The sequence below is a fragment of the Aquarana catesbeiana genome, linkage group LG05 (assembly GCF_042186555.1).
Source record: "Aquarana catesbeiana isolate 2022-GZ linkage group LG05, ASM4218655v1, whole genome shotgun sequence".
Lineage (NCBI taxonomy): Eukaryota > Metazoa > Chordata > Amphibia > Anura > Ranidae > Aquarana > Aquarana catesbeiana.
In genome coordinates, this window is record NC_133328.1 from 6,109,976 (window position 1) to 6,130,896 (window position 20,921).

General features: G+C 47.1%; 1 protein-coding gene across 5 annotated transcripts in view; it reads right to left on the reverse strand.

Moving 5' to 3' along the window:
• Positions 1-20,921, reverse strand: part of LOC141144048 (NACHT, LRR and PYD domains-containing protein 3-like) — a 213,343-nt gene that overhangs the window by 72,760 nt on the left and 119,662 nt on the right. For all 5 annotated transcript variants that reach the window (XM_073629398.1, XM_073629394.1, XM_073629395.1 and 2 more), the window contains 2 exons: positions 17,348-17,512; positions 6,315-6,479 (listed from right to left, as the gene is read on the reverse strand). In XM_073629398.1, coding sequence (XP_073485499.1) covers positions 6,315-6,479; positions 17,348-17,512 — 330 coding nt within the window. The remainder of the gene's footprint in view (positions 1-6,314; positions 6,480-17,347; positions 17,513-20,921) is intronic.

Here is a 20,921-nt window from a genome sequence, read left to right on the forward strand (position 1 = left end):
CGTGTAAATCTGTTATGAATGTAACTTTTGGCTGCTGAACTCGATTGAAGCTGCTTTTGTTACCTTGTATCTGTATTGCCATGGTGTTGGAGCTTGTGCCTGTAGCCCAGGTGACTCCTGTTGTTGTTTACCCTTGCCCTTTGTGGGGGTTGTGCTGATGCTATTGTTTGTATAATTGCCTATAAAAGGCCTTTGAAAGAAGTAAAGGGAGCAGTCCATTATGCTCAGAAACTGATACATGGATTTCTGACTCTGTGTCTTAATTCCTATAAGAAGCAATAATTTGACAAAGCAATATAAACTTAAGCAACTTGTTTAAGAGTTGAACCTAACAATGGACTTCCTTTTACATCACTATATATTATATTGTCTACTCAAGATGAACTAATAGTATATATGTGATTTATCTATTTTGATCATTTCACTCAAGTTTTTATTGTTTGTACTATATATTCACATTTACCTATTTTTGAGTGCTACGCTATTTGTTTTTCCTTCTGTACATCTAGCAAGTCAAACAAAAAAACTGCATTCAGTACAGCACAATGTAAGAACTGCTGAGCCGATGCCTGTCAGCCGCTTCCATTATGGCAATTATGGCCATGAAGAAGGGGGCACTTCTTCAATTGGCCCTTTCTTATTGAACATTTAAGCAAAAAAGTCTGAAAATGTCAAATATATTTAACTTTTGTATTTGGTGATTCTACACTTCAAATTACTTAGAGGTAAAAAAAGCCCACCTTTTGGAGACCAAGCAGTCTTTGTCAGTGGCCTAATTTGAAGCTCAAAAACCTCTGAACAGTGATCCAAATTTTTTTTTTTGTAATTCCTTTATTTTCCAAAAATAAGCGTTACATTTCAATAAACACTACAAAGAAAACATCATACAGCTTATGTGTATATAGTACAACAAGTATTGAGATAAGTCGTTGACATAATCAGTTGCCAAAAACAAAAGTGTACAGTAGCATTTCCCTTGGTTACACGATCTATGAAAGCATATATGGGACATAAAGAAGAATTCACATACAAAAGCTGTCTAAGTGTCCAACCGATGAGGTTTCCTGAGAATATTCCTGTTTTTTTTTTTTTTTTTTTTTAAAAAAGCGTTTAGATCGCGTAACTATCATAACCAGACGGTGAATAAAATACTCTCCACTGGCCGGGGATGGGCTTTCCTAGAGAGCCAGCAGAGTCCAACCATGGGATACTAACAAAGTGCAATGCAGACCAAGATATACACCATATCTGGCCAAACCTTCCCGTAGCTGGAAAATTATAAAGGGGAAATCAAACAGAGCAAAAAAGGGGAGAATTGGTGTAGGGGGAGGGGGGAGGTATAAGACAGGAGGAAAGGGGTGTATAACATAGGAACAAAGGTAGAAAAAGAAGGAGAGACGAGAAAGGAGAGAGGTAGAGACCAAGAACGGCAGGTGAGGTCCCCCGGCCAGGCGGGGTCCCCAGTCCGGGGGTCATTCAGTCTATGCCACCTCGCTGAGGTATGCCTCAGAGTAAATAAAGTGCTGCCACGGACGCCATGTGTCTCGATAGGCCTCCTCCCTGCCGTACAGAGTGGCAGTAAGATCTTCCATATCACGCAACTCATTAACCTTGGCATACCACTGGATTTTCGTTGGTGGGGTCTCCGATCTCCAAGATAAGGGAATGCAAGCCTTGGCAGCGTTCAATAGCTGTATAGTAAGGGAGGCTTTATATTTCTTAATTGGTCGTCTAGAGAGGTGCAGCAGACACGCCCCAGGATCCTCCTCCAAAGTGGCACCCGTTAGATGTTCAATCGTGCGTGTCACCTCCCGCCAGTAGGGTTTGATTTTGGGACAGTCCCAAAAGATGTGGAGCATTGTTCCTTCCCCCGTCCCACAGCGCCAGCAGAGACTTGGGACCTGTGGAAAAAAACAGTGCAGAGTGGATGGCACTCTGTACCATCTAGTCACAATTTTGTAGCAGGTCTCCTGAACCCTGGAGGCCAGAGAAGATTTTTGGGCAAAGTGTAAAATTTTTTCCCTCTGTTGTTCGTCAAAGCGAACTCCCATATCGTCTTCCCATTTAGAGAGGAAAGGGGGGATGAACCCCTCTGCCGGAGAGATCAGGGAGGAGTAGATCAAGGACAGAGAATGACGTATGGGTTCCCTGCGGTGACATATTCGTTCTAATTCAGTGAGCGGGCACGAGCTGCCCAGAGTCCGTGCGCATCGGCGTAAATAGTTACGCAGTTGGAGTCCACTCAGGAAGTCCAGTGGCGGGTTGGAACCTTCCAATCCGGCAGCTGCACTAAGCTGACCATTTGGTCCGAGAAAGTCGTGAAGGTGTGGCCACCTTCCCTCCGCCGACAGGGACCTGTAAATTGGGCCCCGGCAGCCAGGTGGGAAGTCAGGATTGCCTAAGATCGGCACCATGGGAGATGGTGTGGGAGATACTGAGGTTTTGCGGAGGGTTTCTCTAGCGACCTGCAGTGTGCTTCCTAGGGTAGGATGGTCAACAAGGGCCTTTGGAATGGGGGTGGCAATCCACGGCCAGCTCTTGGCTGTACCGTCGGAGTCCTCCAGCTCCATTGTTACCCACTGTTTCGCCTCCGCATGACTATGCCAGTCAATTAGTCTGGTAAGATGTGTTGCTCTATAATAGGCTTTCATGTCTGGGAGTCCCACCCCTCCCCTATGTTTTGCCATGTGGAGTAGTTGCAATTTGATGCGAGGCTGCCGGTGTGACCAGACAAACTCCCGGAATAAAGCATCAATTCGCTTGAAGAAAGGGGGTGGAAGGCGGATGGGGAGGGCTTGAAGCAGGTAGGGCACCCTCCGCAGTGCGGTCATCTTGATGGCATTACAACAACCGAACCACGTAAGGGTGAGGGAGTGCCAGTGATGTAGGTCAGTTTTAAGACTATGAAGCAATGGGGTAAAGTTTGCTTTATAGAGATTAGCGGGGTCAGGGGTAATAGCTGTTCCTAGGTAGGAGATGGTGTTGGTTGCCCAATGAAATTGGTATTCTGAGCGTAGCCGCCGAATTGTGTTCGAACCCAATGTGATGTTAAGTAGGGAGGATTTGGTCATATTTATTTGAAAGAGGGATAGAGCCCCATATTCCCGCAGGGAGTGGAGCAATATGGGAAGTGAGGCAAGTGGGTCTGTCAAGAAGAAGATGAGGTCGTCAGCAAAGGCAGCAACCTTGTGATCCCCGGAGGATTTACAGCACAGCAGTGGTTCCAGGGTGAGTATAAAGATCAACGGAGATAAGGGACAGCCCTGTCTGGTACCGTTTCGAATATTGAAATACCCCGACCTAGTCTCATTAACCTTAACCGCGGCTGTGGGACAGGAGTAGAGTGACAAAATCCAGCTGAGCATTGAGGCACGGAGACCAATATGTTCTAGGGTGGCCCTCACAAAGGTCCAATCCACCCGGTCGAAGGCCTTCTCCGCGTCTGTTGACAGCAGGAGAAGGGGTCGCCGTGATGTCCTGGCAGCATGGACGAGGTTGATCACCCTGATAGTATTGTCGCGGGGTTCTCGCTGTGGCACAAAGCCCGCTTGGTCTTTGTGGATTAGGCCCGGTATATGTGGAAGTAACCTGTTTGCCAATATCTTGGCAAATAATTTCAAGTCGGTGTTCTGTAGAGCTATTGGCCGATAGCTCCCACATCGCAGTAAATCCTTCCCTTCCTTTGGGATGAGGGATATGTAGGCTCTAAGAGAGTCGATAGGGAAAGAATTGCCTTTGGTAATCGAGTTAAGCGCAGATACTAGCGGTTTAGAGAGCGTCTCAAAGAAGGTCTTATAATAAGCTGGTGTAAGGCCATCAGGGCCTGGGGCTTTCTTTGGTTTCGAGCTTGCCAGCGCTATTACCAGCTCCTCCACCGTAATGGGTTCCTCCATTTCCTCCAAAACACTGGACGGAAGGGATGGCATGCCTGAAGAGGCTAGATATGTATGGGGGGTGGAACCCCCGGCAGAGTTAGGATCTGCGGGAGGGGGTCTGTCCAGGTTGTAGAGACCACTGTAAAACAATCGAAACTCCTCTGCCATGTCGGAGGATGTGGATACCTTCCGGCCGGATGGGGACAGGATGTGGGAAATGTAGGTTTTGGTGCGGGGGCCTCGTAGTGCTCTGGCCAGAAGAGAAGAAGAATACATACATACATATACACACACACAGGTGACAGATGCACATCGCTGGGGTCAGGAGGGCACCGCTAAGGTAGTGGACCCTACGGCTGACTGCTGCGGATGGAACTCTGGGTGGTTTAGAAAAGCAGGTCCACTGGAGCACCAACACGGATCCCACTGAAAGCTAGAGCATGAGATTCCCCAAGGCACGGGGTCTAAGAGCCAGCAGGATGTAGAGCACACGGCAAGCAGGAGACAGGAAACCAAACAGATAATATTGCTCGTACAAGGCAGGCTTGCAAAACACAGTATTAAATAGTGTATCCTGTAGAGGCTAGGGTGGAGCCACACTGAGGGAAGATTACTTAACCATGCAGGCGTCAGAATGCAGGCCCAAGGCTGACACCCAGACCAGGTGAGCAGACAGACAGGGCATGAAGGTATTACTGGCGATTCATGACATAGACACAGGGTAACTTAGACATAGGAGGTGCATGGGGAGCTGAAACAAGGGTTTCCCAACCTCTCCAAGGGATTCTGGGTTCCATGGGCCCCACCGCCCAAAGTGACTCCCATCACAGGGCCTTTTTTGGATAAACCTAGGCCATCTTCTTATACACAGGTGGGCATTTCTTTTAACCGTATTTAATCTTATAGAAAGGTATTTCTGTATCCCTTAATATGCCAGCTCATGTGGACATTGCTGACTTGTTCACTATGTAAGAGAATTACATCCTACACCCCTCATTCTTTTCTCCTTGGTGGGGTTCATATAATGTCCTTGTGCTCACCCAGGAGAATCCGGGGTGCAGTCAATATGGCCTGGAGTTTGCTTTAAAGAGTGTAGTAAAAACCTATAAAATGATTATTGAGAGAATGTTAATGAACGTTATTAACTGTCTTTGAATGGACTTATTTACGAGAATATATCTTATGACAATTTTTTGTATATTTATAGAGGTGTCCTCCATTACCTTCTTGAGGAAGCAGATGATATCCAAGAAACATGTAGAGTCTGCTTTAGTAATATGCAGTCACTATTTGTGAGTCCATTATGATTTTCTAAGACAGGGTATAGGGATACATCTAGGAGGGAGTCACTGTAAACTGTAAGGTTTTTAAATTAATGCATATGTAATTAATACAAATTGTATGTTTTTTTTATGATGAGGCTATGTGAATTTCTTGGGTACTTCAAAAGACCAACAGATCTTTTGGTTTTAAAGATCTACATGGGAGTCTGTTTATGAAAAAAATTGCATAGCCATTTGTCCAGTGAATCTGCATGTACACTGCATTTTTAATAGGCAAAATCTATTTTGTCTTCAGGCAGTGGTAAAATACCCCATTATGGCCACTAGATGGAGGTGAGGATCATAGGAAATACATAGGCTTTTGTAACAAAAGATACAATGTAACAATTTTAGAGAATGCTGGAGGTAATTAGCAAATCAACGTAGGCTACATACATTACGCTTTTTTAATAAGTCTTTAAAACTTCCAGAAATACACATTGATGTTTCTAATATTTCGTAGTATTTGTAAAAATTGGAAGGGCAAGCGATGGAGCCATGGTTCACATTCTGTATCAGGACCCAGATGGATTATAGCTATGGGATGTGGAAAATGGGCCTGACCTATATTAAAGTGGAAATAATCTCTGTTACACCACTTATACCTACAGGTAAACCTGTAATAAGGCTTACCTGTAGGTACTGTGAATATCTCCTAAACACAGTTTAGGAGATATTTAGAGAGCATGCAGCCAATGACATCACCGGCGCATGCGCTCTGAAGGTCTGGCTTACAGTGCCGGACCTTCAGAGCCAGTGCCGTAAACGGCGGCTCCCGCGGGCATGCACGGGAGTGACGTCATTGTGCCCCCGGCCACTCATGTAGCCGGAGGCCGCGAACCCTGAAGGAAGACCGAGGGAAGATGTCAGCTGTCTCAGCTGTGACATCGCAGTGCTGGAGGGCTTCATTCTAAGGTAAGTCTATCATAATGTGCTAGTATGTGGTGCATACTAGCACATTATGGCATTGCCTTGCAGGGAATTCTTTTTTTTTTTAAGCACCTGTGGTTTACTACCTCTTTAAAGTTTTTTGTTATTATGTAAATTCATTCCTATAAAAAAAAACATTATCCCAATGTTAATTCATGCTAAAGCACTTTAACAAATAGCTACTGACCTGATCTCCTTTAATCTAGTTGATGTCAGTATGAGGTCCTCTATGTATTCAGCACGGGCATCAGTGAGGCGATTACAACTGAGATCCAGGACTGTCAATATTGTACAATTGCTCAGTGACACCAGGAATGGAGCGTATTCATCAGTCAGACCAACATCCTGTAGTCTAGGGGGACAAATATAAATGGCTAGTCCTACAATTCTAAATACATTTTATAATTATAAGTACAACACAGAACCACACTTCACAGTGTGTGCAAGCAAGGTCAGGGCAGAGTCAGGAGGGGCACCAGCCTTGGGCACTGTGCTGAGGAGCTGATAGCCTACCCTTCCTCAGCATCCCTTGGTGGTGTCCTACACAGAGCATAACTAAAGTTGGCCATATAGTGCCTTAAAAAAGTATTCATACCCCTTGAAATTTTCCAAATGTTGTCATGTTACAACCAAAAAAGGGATTTTATGTGATAGAATTTTTTTTACAAATAAATATGTGAAAAGTGTGGGGGGGGGGGCATTTGTATGGTGCCCCCTTTACTCTGATACCCCTAACTAAAATCTAGTGGATCCAATTGCCTTCAGAAGTCACCTAATTAGTAAATAGAGTCCACCTGTGTATAATCTAATCTGAATATAAATACAGCTGTTCTGTGAAGCCCTCAGAGATTTGTTAGAGAACCTTAGTGAACAAACAGCATCATGAAGGCATTATGAGAGCATTAATCAGAGAAGCAGCCAAGAGGTCCATTGTAACTCTGGAGGAGCTGCAGAGATCCACAGCTCAGGTGGAAGAATCTGCCCACAGGACAACTATTAGTCGTGTTCTCCACAAATCTGCCCTTTATGGAAGAGTGACAAGAAGAAAGACATTGTTGAAAGAAAGCCACAAGAAGTCCTGTTTGTAGTTTGCGAGAAGCCATGTGGAGGACACAGCAAACATGTGGAAGAAGGTGCTCTGGTCAGACGAGACCAAAATTCAACTTTTTGGCCTGAAAGCAAAACTCTATGTGTGGGGGGAAAACTAACACTGCACATCACTCTGAACACACCATCCCCACCGTGAAACATAGTGGTGGCAGCATCATGTGGTGGCAATGCTTTTCTTCAGCAGGGACAGGGAAGCTGGTCAGAGTTGATGGGAAGATGGATGGAGTCAAATACAGGACAATCTTAGAAGGAAACCTGTTAGAGTCTGCAAAAGACTTGAGACTGGGGCGGAGGTTCACCTTCCAGCAGGACAACGACCCTAAACATACAGCCAGAGCTACAATGGAATGGTTTACATCAAAGCATATCAATGTGTTAGAATGGCCCAGTCACAGTCCAGACCTAAATCACATTGAGAATCTGTGGCAAGACCTGAAAATTACTGTTCACAGACGCTCTCCATCCAATCTGACAGAGCTTGAGATATTTTACAAAGAAGAATGGGCAAAAATGTCCCTCTCTAGATGTGTAAAGCTGGTAGAGACATCCCCAAAAAGACTTGCAGCTGTAATTGCAGAGAAAGGGGGTTCTACAAAGTATTGACTCCGGGGGGCGCCATACAAATGTACCCCCCACACTTTTCACATATTTATTTGTAAAAAATTTTGAAAACTATTTATCATTTTCCTTTCACTTCACAATTATGTGCCACTTTGTGTTGGTCTATCACATAAAACCCCCAATAAAATACATTTACATTTTTGGTTGTAAATAACAAAATGTGGAAAATGTCAAGGGGTATGAATACTTTTTCAAGGCACTGTCCATGGAGCAAAGTCATCTGCAACTGGGAGAAATTTGCTCCATGGGTGTCTGCCTCTTGCCCCACATCCTTTGTTTAAAAAATTGTGGGCCAGACAGTGCCTCACAGCTGCTTTATTACACGCCCCCTGTTGAAAGGTCAACATATAATATTCTATGAAGGGTTTATAGGTAGGGGTTGGAGAGGAATGGAAATGCTAGACGATGCTGGATTTATGCTGATAAAGGCATTCTGATCATTACTGTGGTGATTTTAGGTTGAATAGTACAAAAATACAATAATCACTTAATCAAACTTTAAGACAATGGAAAGTGGAAAGCAGCAATTGTACGGTGTATGTCCAGCAATATGTTGGCCTCACATGCTGTAATTTGTATTTAAAGGGGTTGTAAACCTCCGTGTATCCTATGCATTAAGGTGAAAAAACACCTGGCAGTGACCGGCCCCCCAGCCCCCCCCCCCGTTTTACTTACCTGAGCCCCGTATTTCGTTCGTCTGAGACGCGCTCTCCCTCTCTGCAGGGGGTCCCAGCTCTTGATTGGATAGATTGATAGCAGCGCAGCTATTGACTCCCGCTGCTGTCAATCAAATCCAATGACGCGGACGCCGGGGAGCGGGGCCGAGTCTGGCATTCGTGTCTATGGACGCCGAATGCTGGACTTGGGAGCGTGCCCACAAGGTAACCCCCCCGGGAGAGCGCTTCTCCTAGGGGGTTATCTGATGTGGGGAGGAGCCGCAAAAGCCGCCGGGGGACCCCAGAAGAGGATGTTTGGGGCCACTCTGTGCAAAACTAGCTGCACAGTGGAGGTAAGTAGTATATGTTCGTTATTTAAAAAAAATTAAAAACGAGCCTTAACAATCACTTTAACCACTTAAGGACCGGCTCACGCCAATACACGTCGGCAGAATGGCATGGCTGGGCATATTAATGTATGGGTACGTCGCCTTTGAGGCGGGCGCCTGCCGCCGGTGTCTTGTCGAATAAGTTCCCTCGGTGGATAAGTTCCCCCCCTGTACTGCACAGTACGAACTACTAACAGCCGCCGGAGATAGCCGAAGCTCAAGTTCGACAATCAGCTGTACACGGCGCCTGCGCCCTGGGTCCAGGTTCCTTCCCTACCATCCAAGTGGACCTAGAGGGGGAATCTAAAAGAGCCGAGCAAAGCGAGGCCGTGCCCGAAGCGTGGCGAGCGAAGCGAGCCCGCGAGGGGCCCTCTTACAGGCGCCGTCTACAGCTGATTTGGACCTATTTCCCTTCAGCTATTTCCGCCAGATTCTACTGCGGAGGCGCAGCGCCTGCACAGTAGAGGGGGGTCCTTATCCACCGAGCGGAACTTTCTTGGCAGAACACCGGCAGCGCGCTCCCGCTGCAAGCTCCGTGAGTGTGATCGCGGGTCCCGCGGACTCAATGTCCACCGGGAGTCCCGCGCTTGTCTCACGAAGAGGAAGAACGAGGAAATGCTGATGTAAACAAGCATTTCCCCATTCTGCTTAATGACAGGGCACTGAACACAGCTCCCTGTAATCGGGAGCGGTGATCAGTGGCGCGTCACACGTAGCCCCCCCACCCCCCACAGTTGGAATCACTCCCTAGGACACACTTAACCCCTACAGCGCCCCCTAGTGATTAACCCCTTCACTGCCAGTGACATTTTTACAGTAATCAATGCATTTTTATAGCACTGATCGCTGTATAAATGACAATGGTCCCAAAATGGCATCAAAAGTGTCCGATGTGTCCGCCATAATGTCGCAGTCACGATAAAAATCGCTGATTGCCGCCATTACTAGTAAAAAAAAAATTATTAATAAAAATGCCATAAAACTATCCCCTATTTTTTAGACGCTATAACTTTTGTGCAAACCAATCAATAATTGCTTATTGTGATATTGTATTTTTACCAAAAATATGTAGAAGAATACATATCAGCCAAAACTGAGGAAAAAATAGTTTTTTTATATATTTTTTGTGGATATTTATTATAGCAAAAAGTAAAAAATATTGCTTTTTTTTCAAAATTGTCGCTCTATTTTTGTTTATAGTGCAAAAAATAAAAACCGCAGAGGTGATCAAATACCACCAAAAGAAAGCTCTATTTGTCCGAAAAAAAGGATGTCGATTTTTTTTTTTGGAAGCAACGTCGCACGACCGCGCAATTGTCAGTTAAAGTGACGCAGTGCAGGATCGCAAAAAGTGCTCTGGTCTTTGGGCAGCCAAATGGTCCGGGACTGAAGTGGTTAATTGTAGTCTCCGTACAAACTCCTTTAGATTAACCAAATGCACTCAGAAACGTATTTAATCACTTACGCACCACTACGTTTTTGATCAGTGGCCCTTTATTTACCTATTGTTGTTTATGAACAGCACTGGACAAATAGCAGTTAGGCAGCTGATCTGCTGGGTGGTCGCTGCGTACCGAGTCGCCATTAGACATCAGTGCTCAGATACACTGTACCCAGCCGATCCAAGTGGCTGGTTACCAAGCGATCACTGTGATTGGTCATCACAGAAATCACACGGTATTGTTTACTGTGCTGATCCTTCCCCTTCCAACAGGGAAAGGAGAGGGATCAGTTCTTGTGAATGGGAACAATATGAATAGATCAGTGGCTGCAACTGCAGATCCGATCATTCTGCTGCAGTGACAGATTTTTTTAATTTTTATTTAAAACCTTTCCTGTCCCCTTCCACTCCTACACATACTATAATACAGTCCCTAATGTCCAGTAAATTAACCCTTTCACTAACCTTATCCTACACAACTGAACAATCACCCTGTCATCTCCATGATGCTACTGTGACCTGTACATTAACCCAGTGCTGGCACAAGTCCATCTGGTGCCCAGGGCAAAGATGGCAAACTGCGCCCCCTCCCCCGGGTATAAAGAAAGAGTCAGTGTCCATTCAAAACCAGAAAACACTTAAAACAATACAACACTACAATACAACAATACAATACTGAAGCTGCAGCCCCGTCGCAGTATATGTACTGCGGCAGGTCAGCAAATGGTTAAATTGTAAGTTCACTTTACAGAAAATCTGTAAGGTGAACTGACATTGGACCCCCTCCCCATCCCCCCCAGTCCTGCTAACCTGGAGTCCAGCGATCCCCCGCACTGACCCCTTTACGTTACACAGCCCCCTGCACCTCTGGACCCCTTTACATTACACAGCCCCCTGCACCACTTTACATTACACAGCACCCTGCATCTCTGGGCCCCTTTACATTACACAGCCCCCTGCACCTCTGGGCCTCTTTACATTGCACAGCCCCCTGCGCCTCTGGGCCCCTTTACATTACACAGCCCCCTGCACCTCTGGGCCCCTTTACATTACACAGCCCCCTGTACCTCTGGACCCCTTTACATTACACAACACCCTGCACCTCTGGACCCCTTTACATTACACAGCCCCCTGCTCCCCTTTACATTACACAGCACCTCTGGGCCCCTTTACATTACACAGCACCCTGCACCCCTTTACATTACACAGCCCCCTGCGCCTCTGGGCCCCTTTACATTACACGGGCCCCTGCACCCCTTTACATTACACAGCACCCTGCACCTCTGGACCTCTTTACATTACACAATACCCTGCACCTCTGGACCCCTTTACATTACACAACACCCTGCACCTCTGGACCCCTTTACATTACACAGCCCCCTGCACCCCTTTACATTACACAGCACCGCTGGGCCCCTTTACATTACACAGCACCCTGCACCTCTGGACCCCTTTACATTACACAGCACACTGCACCTCTGGACCCCTTTACATTACACAGCCCCCTGTGCTCCTTTACATTACACAGCACCCTGCACCTCTGGACTCCTTCAGTGTAGCCCCCCATTCAGTGCAGATCCCCCTTTCAGTGCAAACCCCCCTTCAGTGTAGCCCCCCGTTCAGTGCAGATACCCTCCTTCACTGTAGCCCCCAATTCAGTGCAGACACCCCCCTTCAGTGTAGCCCCCGTTCACTGCATACACCCCCTTCAGTGTAGCCCCCTTGTTCAGTGCAGACACCCCCCTTCAGTGTAGCCCCTGTTCAGTGCAGACACCCCCCTTCAGTGTAGCCCCCCAGTTCAGTGTAGCCCCCTGTTCCATGCAGATACCCCCCTTTAGTGTAGACGCCCCCTTCAGTGTAGCCCCATGTTCAGTGCAGACACCCCCTTCAGTGTAGCCCCCCATTCAGTGCAGACACCCCCTTCAGTGTAGCCCCCTTGTTCAGTGCAGACACCCCCCTTCAGTGTAGCCCCCCAGTTCAGTGTAGCCCCCTGTTCCGTGCAGATACCCCCCTTTAGTGTAGACGCCCCCTTCAGTGTAGCCCCATGTTCAGTGCAGACACCCTCTTCAGTGTAGCCCCCCATTCAGTGCAGACACCCCCCTTCAGTGTAGTCCCCCGTTCAGTGCAGACACCCCCTTCAGTGTAGCCCCCTGTTCAGTGCAGACACCCCCCTTCAGTGTAGCCCCCCTTCAGTGCAGACACCCCCCCTTCAGTGTAGCCCCCCGTTCAGTGCAGACACCCCCCTTAAGTGTAGCCCCCCGCTCAGTGCAGACGCCCCCCTTCAGTGTAGCCCCCCGTTCAATGCAGACACCCCCCTTCAGTGTAGTACCCCATTCAGTGTAGCCCCACCCCGTTCAGTGCAGACACCCCCCTTCAGTGTATCCCCCCGTTCAGTGCAGACACCCCCCTTCAGTGTAGCCCACCCGTTCAGTGCAGACACCCCCCTTCAGTGTAGCCCCCCGTTCAGTGCAGACACCCCCCTTCAGTGTAGTCCCCGTTCAGTGCAGACACCCCCCTTCAGTGTAGTCCCCGTTCAGTGCAGACACCTCCCTTCAGTGTAGCCCCCCATTCAGTGCAGGCACCTCCCTTTAGTGTAGCCCCCCGTTCAGTGCAGACACCCCCCTTCAGTGTAGCCCCCCGTTCAATGCAGACACCCCCCCTCAGTGTAGCCCCCCTGTTCAGTGTAGCCCTCGTTCAGTGCAGTGTGCAGACCCTCCCGATTTAGTACTTCAGATCAGCGCGGCGGCACATGCTCAGCAGATCCCCTCCCCCTGTTTACACATAAACAGAGAGGAGGGGGAGGCGGCTTCACTCTGCTTGGCTGGGCATGTGTGACATCTGGGATCACACAGACAGCCCGTGGCCACGAGAGGAGGGGATGGTAGGTGCAGCGGTGTCACCCTGCACCCCCCTGCACCCCCTCCCCCTTGCATCACAATGAAGATCGCCTCTCCCTGCCTGTGCCTGTCACTGCGCCGCTGCCTAAATCCGCAGCACTGCCACCGCTTCAATCCCGGAGGGGGGGGCAGCTTGACACACCCCCAGTGTGTGGTACCCGGGGCGGCCCGCCCCCCCACTTAGTACGCCTCTGCCCAGCTTTGCAAGCAGGCACAGCTCTGCAGTGTGGTAGTCACTTGTTGCCCACAAAGTTTAAGAACACCCTGCCTGCCAGCACTGCGCCCCCTTCCTACAATAAATTGATCCGCCCAGGGCATCCGTCCCTTCCGCCCACCCCTTGTACCAGCCCTGCATTAACCCCTTCAATGGAACTTCACTCTCACAATCACCATTGACTATTTTTATCCTTATGCTGCTATTGGTAAATAGATAGAAACGTCTATCATATTGCCGTCTGACAGTTCTTAAATAGTTAATGGGTGGGGCCACCTGGCAACGTAATCAGGCGACTCCACCCTCTTGTGACGTTATCGACCCAGCATGCCTCGGTCTATGACATCACAAGAGGGCAGGGCCACTTAGTGATGTCGCCAGGTGGCCCCACCCCTTAGCTATTTAAGAACTGTCAGACGACAGAGTTGGCAGACGGCAGGAGCCTTTGATGAATTTGGAGGGGGTTTTTTTCTCTTTCTCTTTTTTGGGGGGGTCCAGTGGTGCGGCGGGCATCATGATTGATGTTGGTACTACACCAGGGGACATTTTTTTTTAATAAAGGAATTGTCAAAAAAATGTGTTATGTCTTTACTCATTTTTGGTGAATGGGTAGGGGTACAATGTACTCCATACTCATCCACATGGGATGGCAGGATCTGGGGGCCCTCTTGGTAAAGGGGGCTTCCAGATCCCAATTAGCCCCCACCCGCAGACCCCCAAAACCACCAGCCTGGGTTGTGGGGAAGAGGCCCTTGTCCCCATTAACTAGGTGCTTTGGGGTGGGGGTGCAGAGGCCTGATATGGTTCACTCGCTTGTCCCCTCTTTCCTGACCTGCCAGGCTGCATGCTTGGGTAAGGGTCTACTATGGATTTTGGGGGGGGCCCATGCCATTAAAAAAAAAAATTGGCGTGGGGTTCACCTTAAAATCCATACCAGATCCGAAGGGCCAGGTAAGGATTGGGGGGTGGGGACCCCACGCTGTTTTTTTACAAAATATGAATGCTACGCCAAAAAATACTAAATTAGTTCCAAAAACGAATTGGTCCATTGATGCAATATTGGACAAATTCATTTTCGGAATTTGTTAAGTATCTTCAGCATTCCTTTTGTATATTCAGATGTCAAGATTTGTGCTGGTAGGAGGGATTGTGCTGGGAAGGGTAATTTCAAGGGGGTTGTGCTAGGAGGAGGGATTGGTGCTTGAAAGAAGGATTTGGGGGGGGGGAAGATTTGAACAAAGAGGGGAAATATGAGAGAGAGGATTTGCACTAAGAGGGGCGATTTGAGGAGGATAATTTGTACTAAGAGGGTAGATTTTGGAGGATTTGTAGGAGGATCGATTGGGGGGGGGATTTGTACTAGGAGGGTGGATTTGAGGGAGAGGATTTGTACTAGGAGGTGGTATTTTGGGGGGGGGGGATTTTTTGGGTGGGGGAGATTTGTGGGGAATTGGGGGCTAAACATACGTTCTGGAAGGAGGATTTGGACTGTGAAGATGGGGAACTTTTGCATTTTTGGGAAAGAATTTATGCTTAGGTGAGAGTGTGTTGACTAGTGTTTTTTTTTTGGGGGGGGTCTGCTGAGACATGATGCTTACACATTGGGAGGGTGGGTGCAGTTTGTCACCTTTGCCTTGGGCGCTAGATGACCTTGTCCCAGCACTGCCCGCACTGCACACAAGGCACTCAACAGATCTCCTCCTCCCCACATAACACAAAGCTGAGATCGGATTTCCTTACAGTCACAGTCTCGATCTGCACAATGTGTAGCTGACTGCTGTATTGCAGTTCTGAACTGTGAAATTCCCCAATTGGATTGGCATCTACAGTAGCCAGCTACACACTGTGTGGAGGGACACCGATTTCAGCTATGTGTTGTGTAGGGAGAAGATCTAGAGTGCTGTGCCAGCAGTGACCTGGTCCTCGACTCTGCTGACCCCTGTCTTCTGCACTGCTGACCTCATCCTCCATCCTTCTAACCCCTGTCCACTGCCATGCTAAACCCTGTACATTGCCTTGTTAAGCCATTGTACACTGTCCTTACAAACTAACGGCCTCTGTACACTGCCCGACACTATTCTCTGCCCTGCTAACCCCCTGTAAACTGCCCTGCTGAAATTTTTTTACTTCACCCCCAAATCAGACAGGCTAGATCCGGCCCTGATAAATCCTGTTAACCACTTGCTGCCCGCCCACCATCAAATGATGGCTTGGCAGTGCGGCTCTCGTTCTGGGTGGACGTCATATGACGGCTTCCCAGAACGACCGCTCTCACGTGCCCGCTGGGGTGCACAGCACGGCAATCGTGCCGAGCCGTGTCCTAGCAACACCAATCTCTGTAAAGAGCCATGGCCACGGCTCTTTAACTATGTGATTGGCTGCGTCCAATCACAGCCGGTCACATGTAAACACAGAGATGCGGGTAATCGGCACTCCTCCCCTCACACTGACATAGTGGGAGGAGGGGAGAGCCGATCAGCGGAATCTCCTCACAGGGAGATCAGTGCCCTGATTACAATTAAGTTCAACCAGTGCCAGCAATGAGTGCCAACCAGTGCCCACAAGTGCCAGCAATCAGTGCCCACAATTGCCAGCAATCAGTGGCCATTAGTGATGCCAGTCAGTGCTGGCTATCACTGCTGCCCATCAATGCCCATCACTGCTGCCCATCAATGCCACCCATCAATGCCCATCAGTGCCACCTATCCATGCTGCCTATCTGTGCCCACCAGTGCCGCCTATCTGTGCCCACCAGTGCCGTCTACTTGTGCCCACCAGTGCCACCCATCAGTGCCGCCTATCAGTGCTCATCAGTGCCAAATATCAGTGCCACCTATCAGTGCCCATAAGTGTGGCATATTTGTGCCTCCTCCTCAGGGTCACCTAATGAGTGCCAATAAGTGCTGCCTCATCAGTGTCCATAAGTGCCATCTCATCAGTGCCCATCAGTGCAGCCTATCAGTGCCCATCAGTGCCGCCTCATCAGTGAAGGAGAAAAATGATTTATTTACAAAATTTACTGACAGAAACTAAGAAAAACATTATTTTTTTCCAAATTTTCGGTCTTTTTTGGGGGGGGGGAATTAAAAACCCAGCAGTGATTGAATACCACCAAAAGTAAACTCTATTTGTGTAAAGAAAATTATAAATATTTCACATGGTTACAGTGTAGCATGACCGCGCAATTGTCATTCAAAGTGTGACAGCGCTGAAAGCTGAAAAATGGCCTGGGCAGGAAGGGGGTGTAAGTGCCCTGTATTGAGGTGGTTATTTTATAACTGGTAATTCTATTGAACAGCGCAGGTAAGCATAACATAATTGTTATTTTTGAAAAACATATACTTTACAATCACTTAAAGTAGTTGTAAAGGCTGAAGGTGCATTCTATACATTAAGATAAAAAAAAATCTCTGTGTGCAGCAGCCCCCCCCCCACCCCCCTAATACTCACCTGAGCCCATTTCGATCCAGCAATGTTGCAGTAATGTCTCGGTTCTCCTTTCTTACAGGCTGAAACAACAGCAGGGCGCCATTGGCTCCCGCTGCTGTCAAAGTCAGTGAGCCAATGAGGAGAGAGAGGGGGCAGGCCGAGCCACAGCTCTGTGTCTGAATGGACACACAGAGCAGTGGCTCAGCTCGGGTTTCCCCATAGTAAGCTGCTTGCTATGGGGGCTCTCAGCAGAAAGAGGGGCCAGGAACTCTAGAGGAGGAGGATCTGGGCTGCTCTGTGCAAAACCTTTACACAGAGCAGGTAAGCGTAACATGTTTGTTATTTTTAAACGAAAAAAATAAATACTTTAGTATCACTTTAAAGCTTTATTACTATATTGTGTGTTGTGGATAAAAAAAAGTCCTAGAAAAATTATTGTTCTAGTCAGTTAAGTTCTACTCACTGTAATTCCTCTATCCGGCTTGTGGTCAGAGCTGTCATCAGATCCCTGAAATGAGGACCCCTCAGATTGTTATAGGACAGGTCCAGTCTCCTCAGTGTCTGGTTATTTCTTATTCCCATTGCTAGGTGAAGGCAGAAACTGTCTGTCAAGTTGTTATCATACAAACTGCAAAAGAATTGAAAAACAACAGAAAATCCTTGAATATAATATTTCACAATGACTCTTAAATTGTTTTGACTCAATACCAAAAAAACTAAGGCTGCTAATTATGTACCACATCCATAAACTATACAAAAAACAAAAAATGGAATTGGACTTTACTGGTACAGTGTGGACAAACACATAAATAGGCAAAAAAGTTTATATAAAATGTATTACAAATGTAAAACACTTTAAAAGCTTCTTTCATCTACCCATTAATGCTAGCTGCAGATCTGAGCCAGATCTAACCGATCTGTGAAACTTATTGAGGCATATTATGCCCCAAGGACCCTAGGATCTAAACACCCCCTGACGTAAGTTGTGTTGCCAATTTTTACTGAATACCAGGTAATTCCGTGTTGATGAATGTGTGTGTAGCGTTACCCCCTCAGGAGCCGCTTGAATATTGTTGGTTCCCTTTACTGCCGCCTCAACCCCAAGGACAGGCTCAACCCCAGTGGCACACCTGGCAGCAGTGTAGTGTAAATACCACAGTAATAGACACAGATTATGGTGAACTCAGAAAGTAAATTTTACTGTGATCTTGCTTGAAAGCAAATGGAACAAACAGTCACAGTAATATAAGATAGTAAACAAGTAGGGTGGGATATAGAAAAAAACAAAAGCTACAGGAGAAAATCAACAATATCAAGCCTGTCTGCTGTCAGGGGACTCCTTTAAGTGAAGTGGCCCCAAGAGCAAAGGTAGACACATAAAAATAATTTCCATATGTACACTCTGCTCTGCTGGACTATCTGACATTGCTGTTTAATTTTTGGTAAATGTTTTCTGTTGCCATATCTTTAAACTTCTATATTTAATGCTAGCTCTATAACACACACCGCAATAGCAACATTACTGGGGATTGATTATCAACCCCATTTGTCTTGAGTGATCAAGAGAGTTCATTCGCTTTTACGACCCAAGCCTGTGTTTGTGACTGGTCTGGTATTGGCCATCTCCTCTCCCATATTCATGTGTCTCAAATCAGACCCTATATTGATCAAATTAGAAATGCATGCCTACTCATTCTCCCTATACATTTAAAGCGGCCTAACGGGACACCATGGCTCTTTCCTGAGTGGCTCTGTCATGAGTGGTGCGCAGTTTCACCGCCACAGTTTAACGAAAGCAGTATAACTAAAGCTGGATGAAGATACAACAAGAACTCTGCTCCACTCTGGGAAGACTGCAAGCAAACCAGCATTCGATATTTAATTTATATGAAGTCAGATTCCCACTCTCTATCTACAAACATGCTCCTTCTCTTCCTTCTCCCATCAGGGTCTTCTATCCTCAAATTATCCTTACTCTACCCCTCCTCTCTACCCTGCAGCATGCACATATCACCCTCACTCCTACCCTCTCCCTACTACTATACCCATCATCTCCTGAAATTGCTGCACCCACATGCTGACCTAAACACCAGGGCAGTTGGACACGTGCACTCATACACATCCCACTCCCATGACTGCTGAGGCGCAATGGGCCCAGGTACAAATTAAATGTAACATAAATGGATAGAAACCCTCACCCTTGCCCCCTCACCCCATTAAATAAACACACTTACAACCATTAGGTTGAAAAGGGCAAGGCCATAGCTTTATTTAAAATTCAACACATAATATGTGAACACTTTTAAACCGGTGCCAGTCACAGTTGTACTGTGAGCATGCAATTCCAAAAAGGAGTCTGTCCTTACCATAAGTGCTGGACAGGCCGCCTACTTCCAAGTTCCATCAAGGGCATAACCCATTACAGCCACTTTTATGCTGGCAAGGTCAAGAAACCGCAGCAAGCTGTGACATACCATAAGAAAAAAGGGGTGGGAGGGTGGTCAGCTCTTCCAGCCATGTCCCTCAAAAGACCCAGAACTCCCTGGACACTTTCCTGAGCTCAGGCCCAGCCCATCCCCCATAGTTAAAGCAATCCTTGGTGACCACTCAGCCACCTTGTCCTTCACCTGGCCATGCCCCCATCAGTCAAGGCTATCTTTCCCTAAAGGGGCTCAAGAGGCCTTCATCTTACCTTCTTCACCCTCCTTCTTCTCCTAGTCTCAGGTGACATTTCTCCTAATCCTGGTCCTCCATTTTCTAACTGCAAACCACACATCCGACATCCCTCCTCCTCTGGCAACAACCGCAATCTGCTCAGTTTAATTTCTATCCCCCTGCTTCCACAAACCAGCCCCCCAATCTCATGCGCCCTTTGGAATGCCCGCTCCATCTGTAACAAGCTCACATCTTTGCACGACCTTTTCATCTCTCATGGCTTTAACACACTCACGATAACTGAAACCTGGCTTCAAAATTTTGACTTGGCTTCTCCTGCTGCCCTCTCTAGACCCAATGTACAGAAAGGAGGTGAAGTTGGATTCCTTCTATCCCCACAAAGCACCTTCCAAGTCCTTCCTTATCCCTCCCTCTCTATCTCTTTCTTCTTTCGAGGTGCACTTTATTCGTCTGTTTTCTCCTATTTCTCTGAGGATTGCAGCAATTTATCGGCCTCCTGGACCAGGATTTCACTTTTTTGATGACTTTGCTGCCTGGTTACCCTATTCTCTTCTCTGAAATACCCAATATCATTCTTGGTGACTTCAACATTCCTGTCAATGTTAACAGCCCAGCTACAGCTCAAATTCTCAACTTAACCTCATCTTTTGACCTAACCCAAAGGACACATACTTCCACTCACTCCAATGGTAATACCCTTGACCTTGTATTCTCTCATCTCTGCAATCCTGGCAACCTCACCAACACCCTATTTCCTCTCTCTGATCACAACCTCATCAGTTTCACTGTATCCTTGCCTTCAACTAACTACCTATCCCTCCAAGCTTCAAACGATTACTTGTAGAAACCTTCGCCACTTTAACCCTTCTCTTCTCTATTCTGCTACTGACCACTTATATGACATAATCTCTCCTCTGTCCTGTCCTGACCTGATCACCTCTGTCTACAACAGTTCACTCTCATCACACTGGATGCACTTGCTCAATCAGGGCGCAGAATGCACTGTGCAACGTGCAGTGCATTGCAGGGCATTCAGCGGGGCAAACACCCGCCAAACACACTGCAAATTCGGGTGTTCCCCGAACGGCTGTTCGGCCAAACTCATCCCCAAACTCAGCCTGAACCATTCGCCCAACATTACTGAGGAGAAAAGAAGATTAAAAGATAAGAAGATGGAGCATGGCATGGCATGCTAGTAGTATAACGCTAAATAAACATGTGAATCTTAGATTTAGAATTAACCTAGATTAAAAAGTAAATAGAAAAAAATCTGTCCTTTCCAAGAAAGAGTCCATGCATAAGTGTTCAGAAAAATAAAAAGTAAAAATAAATAAAAAAGGTCACCAGTGTACAAAAAGTGC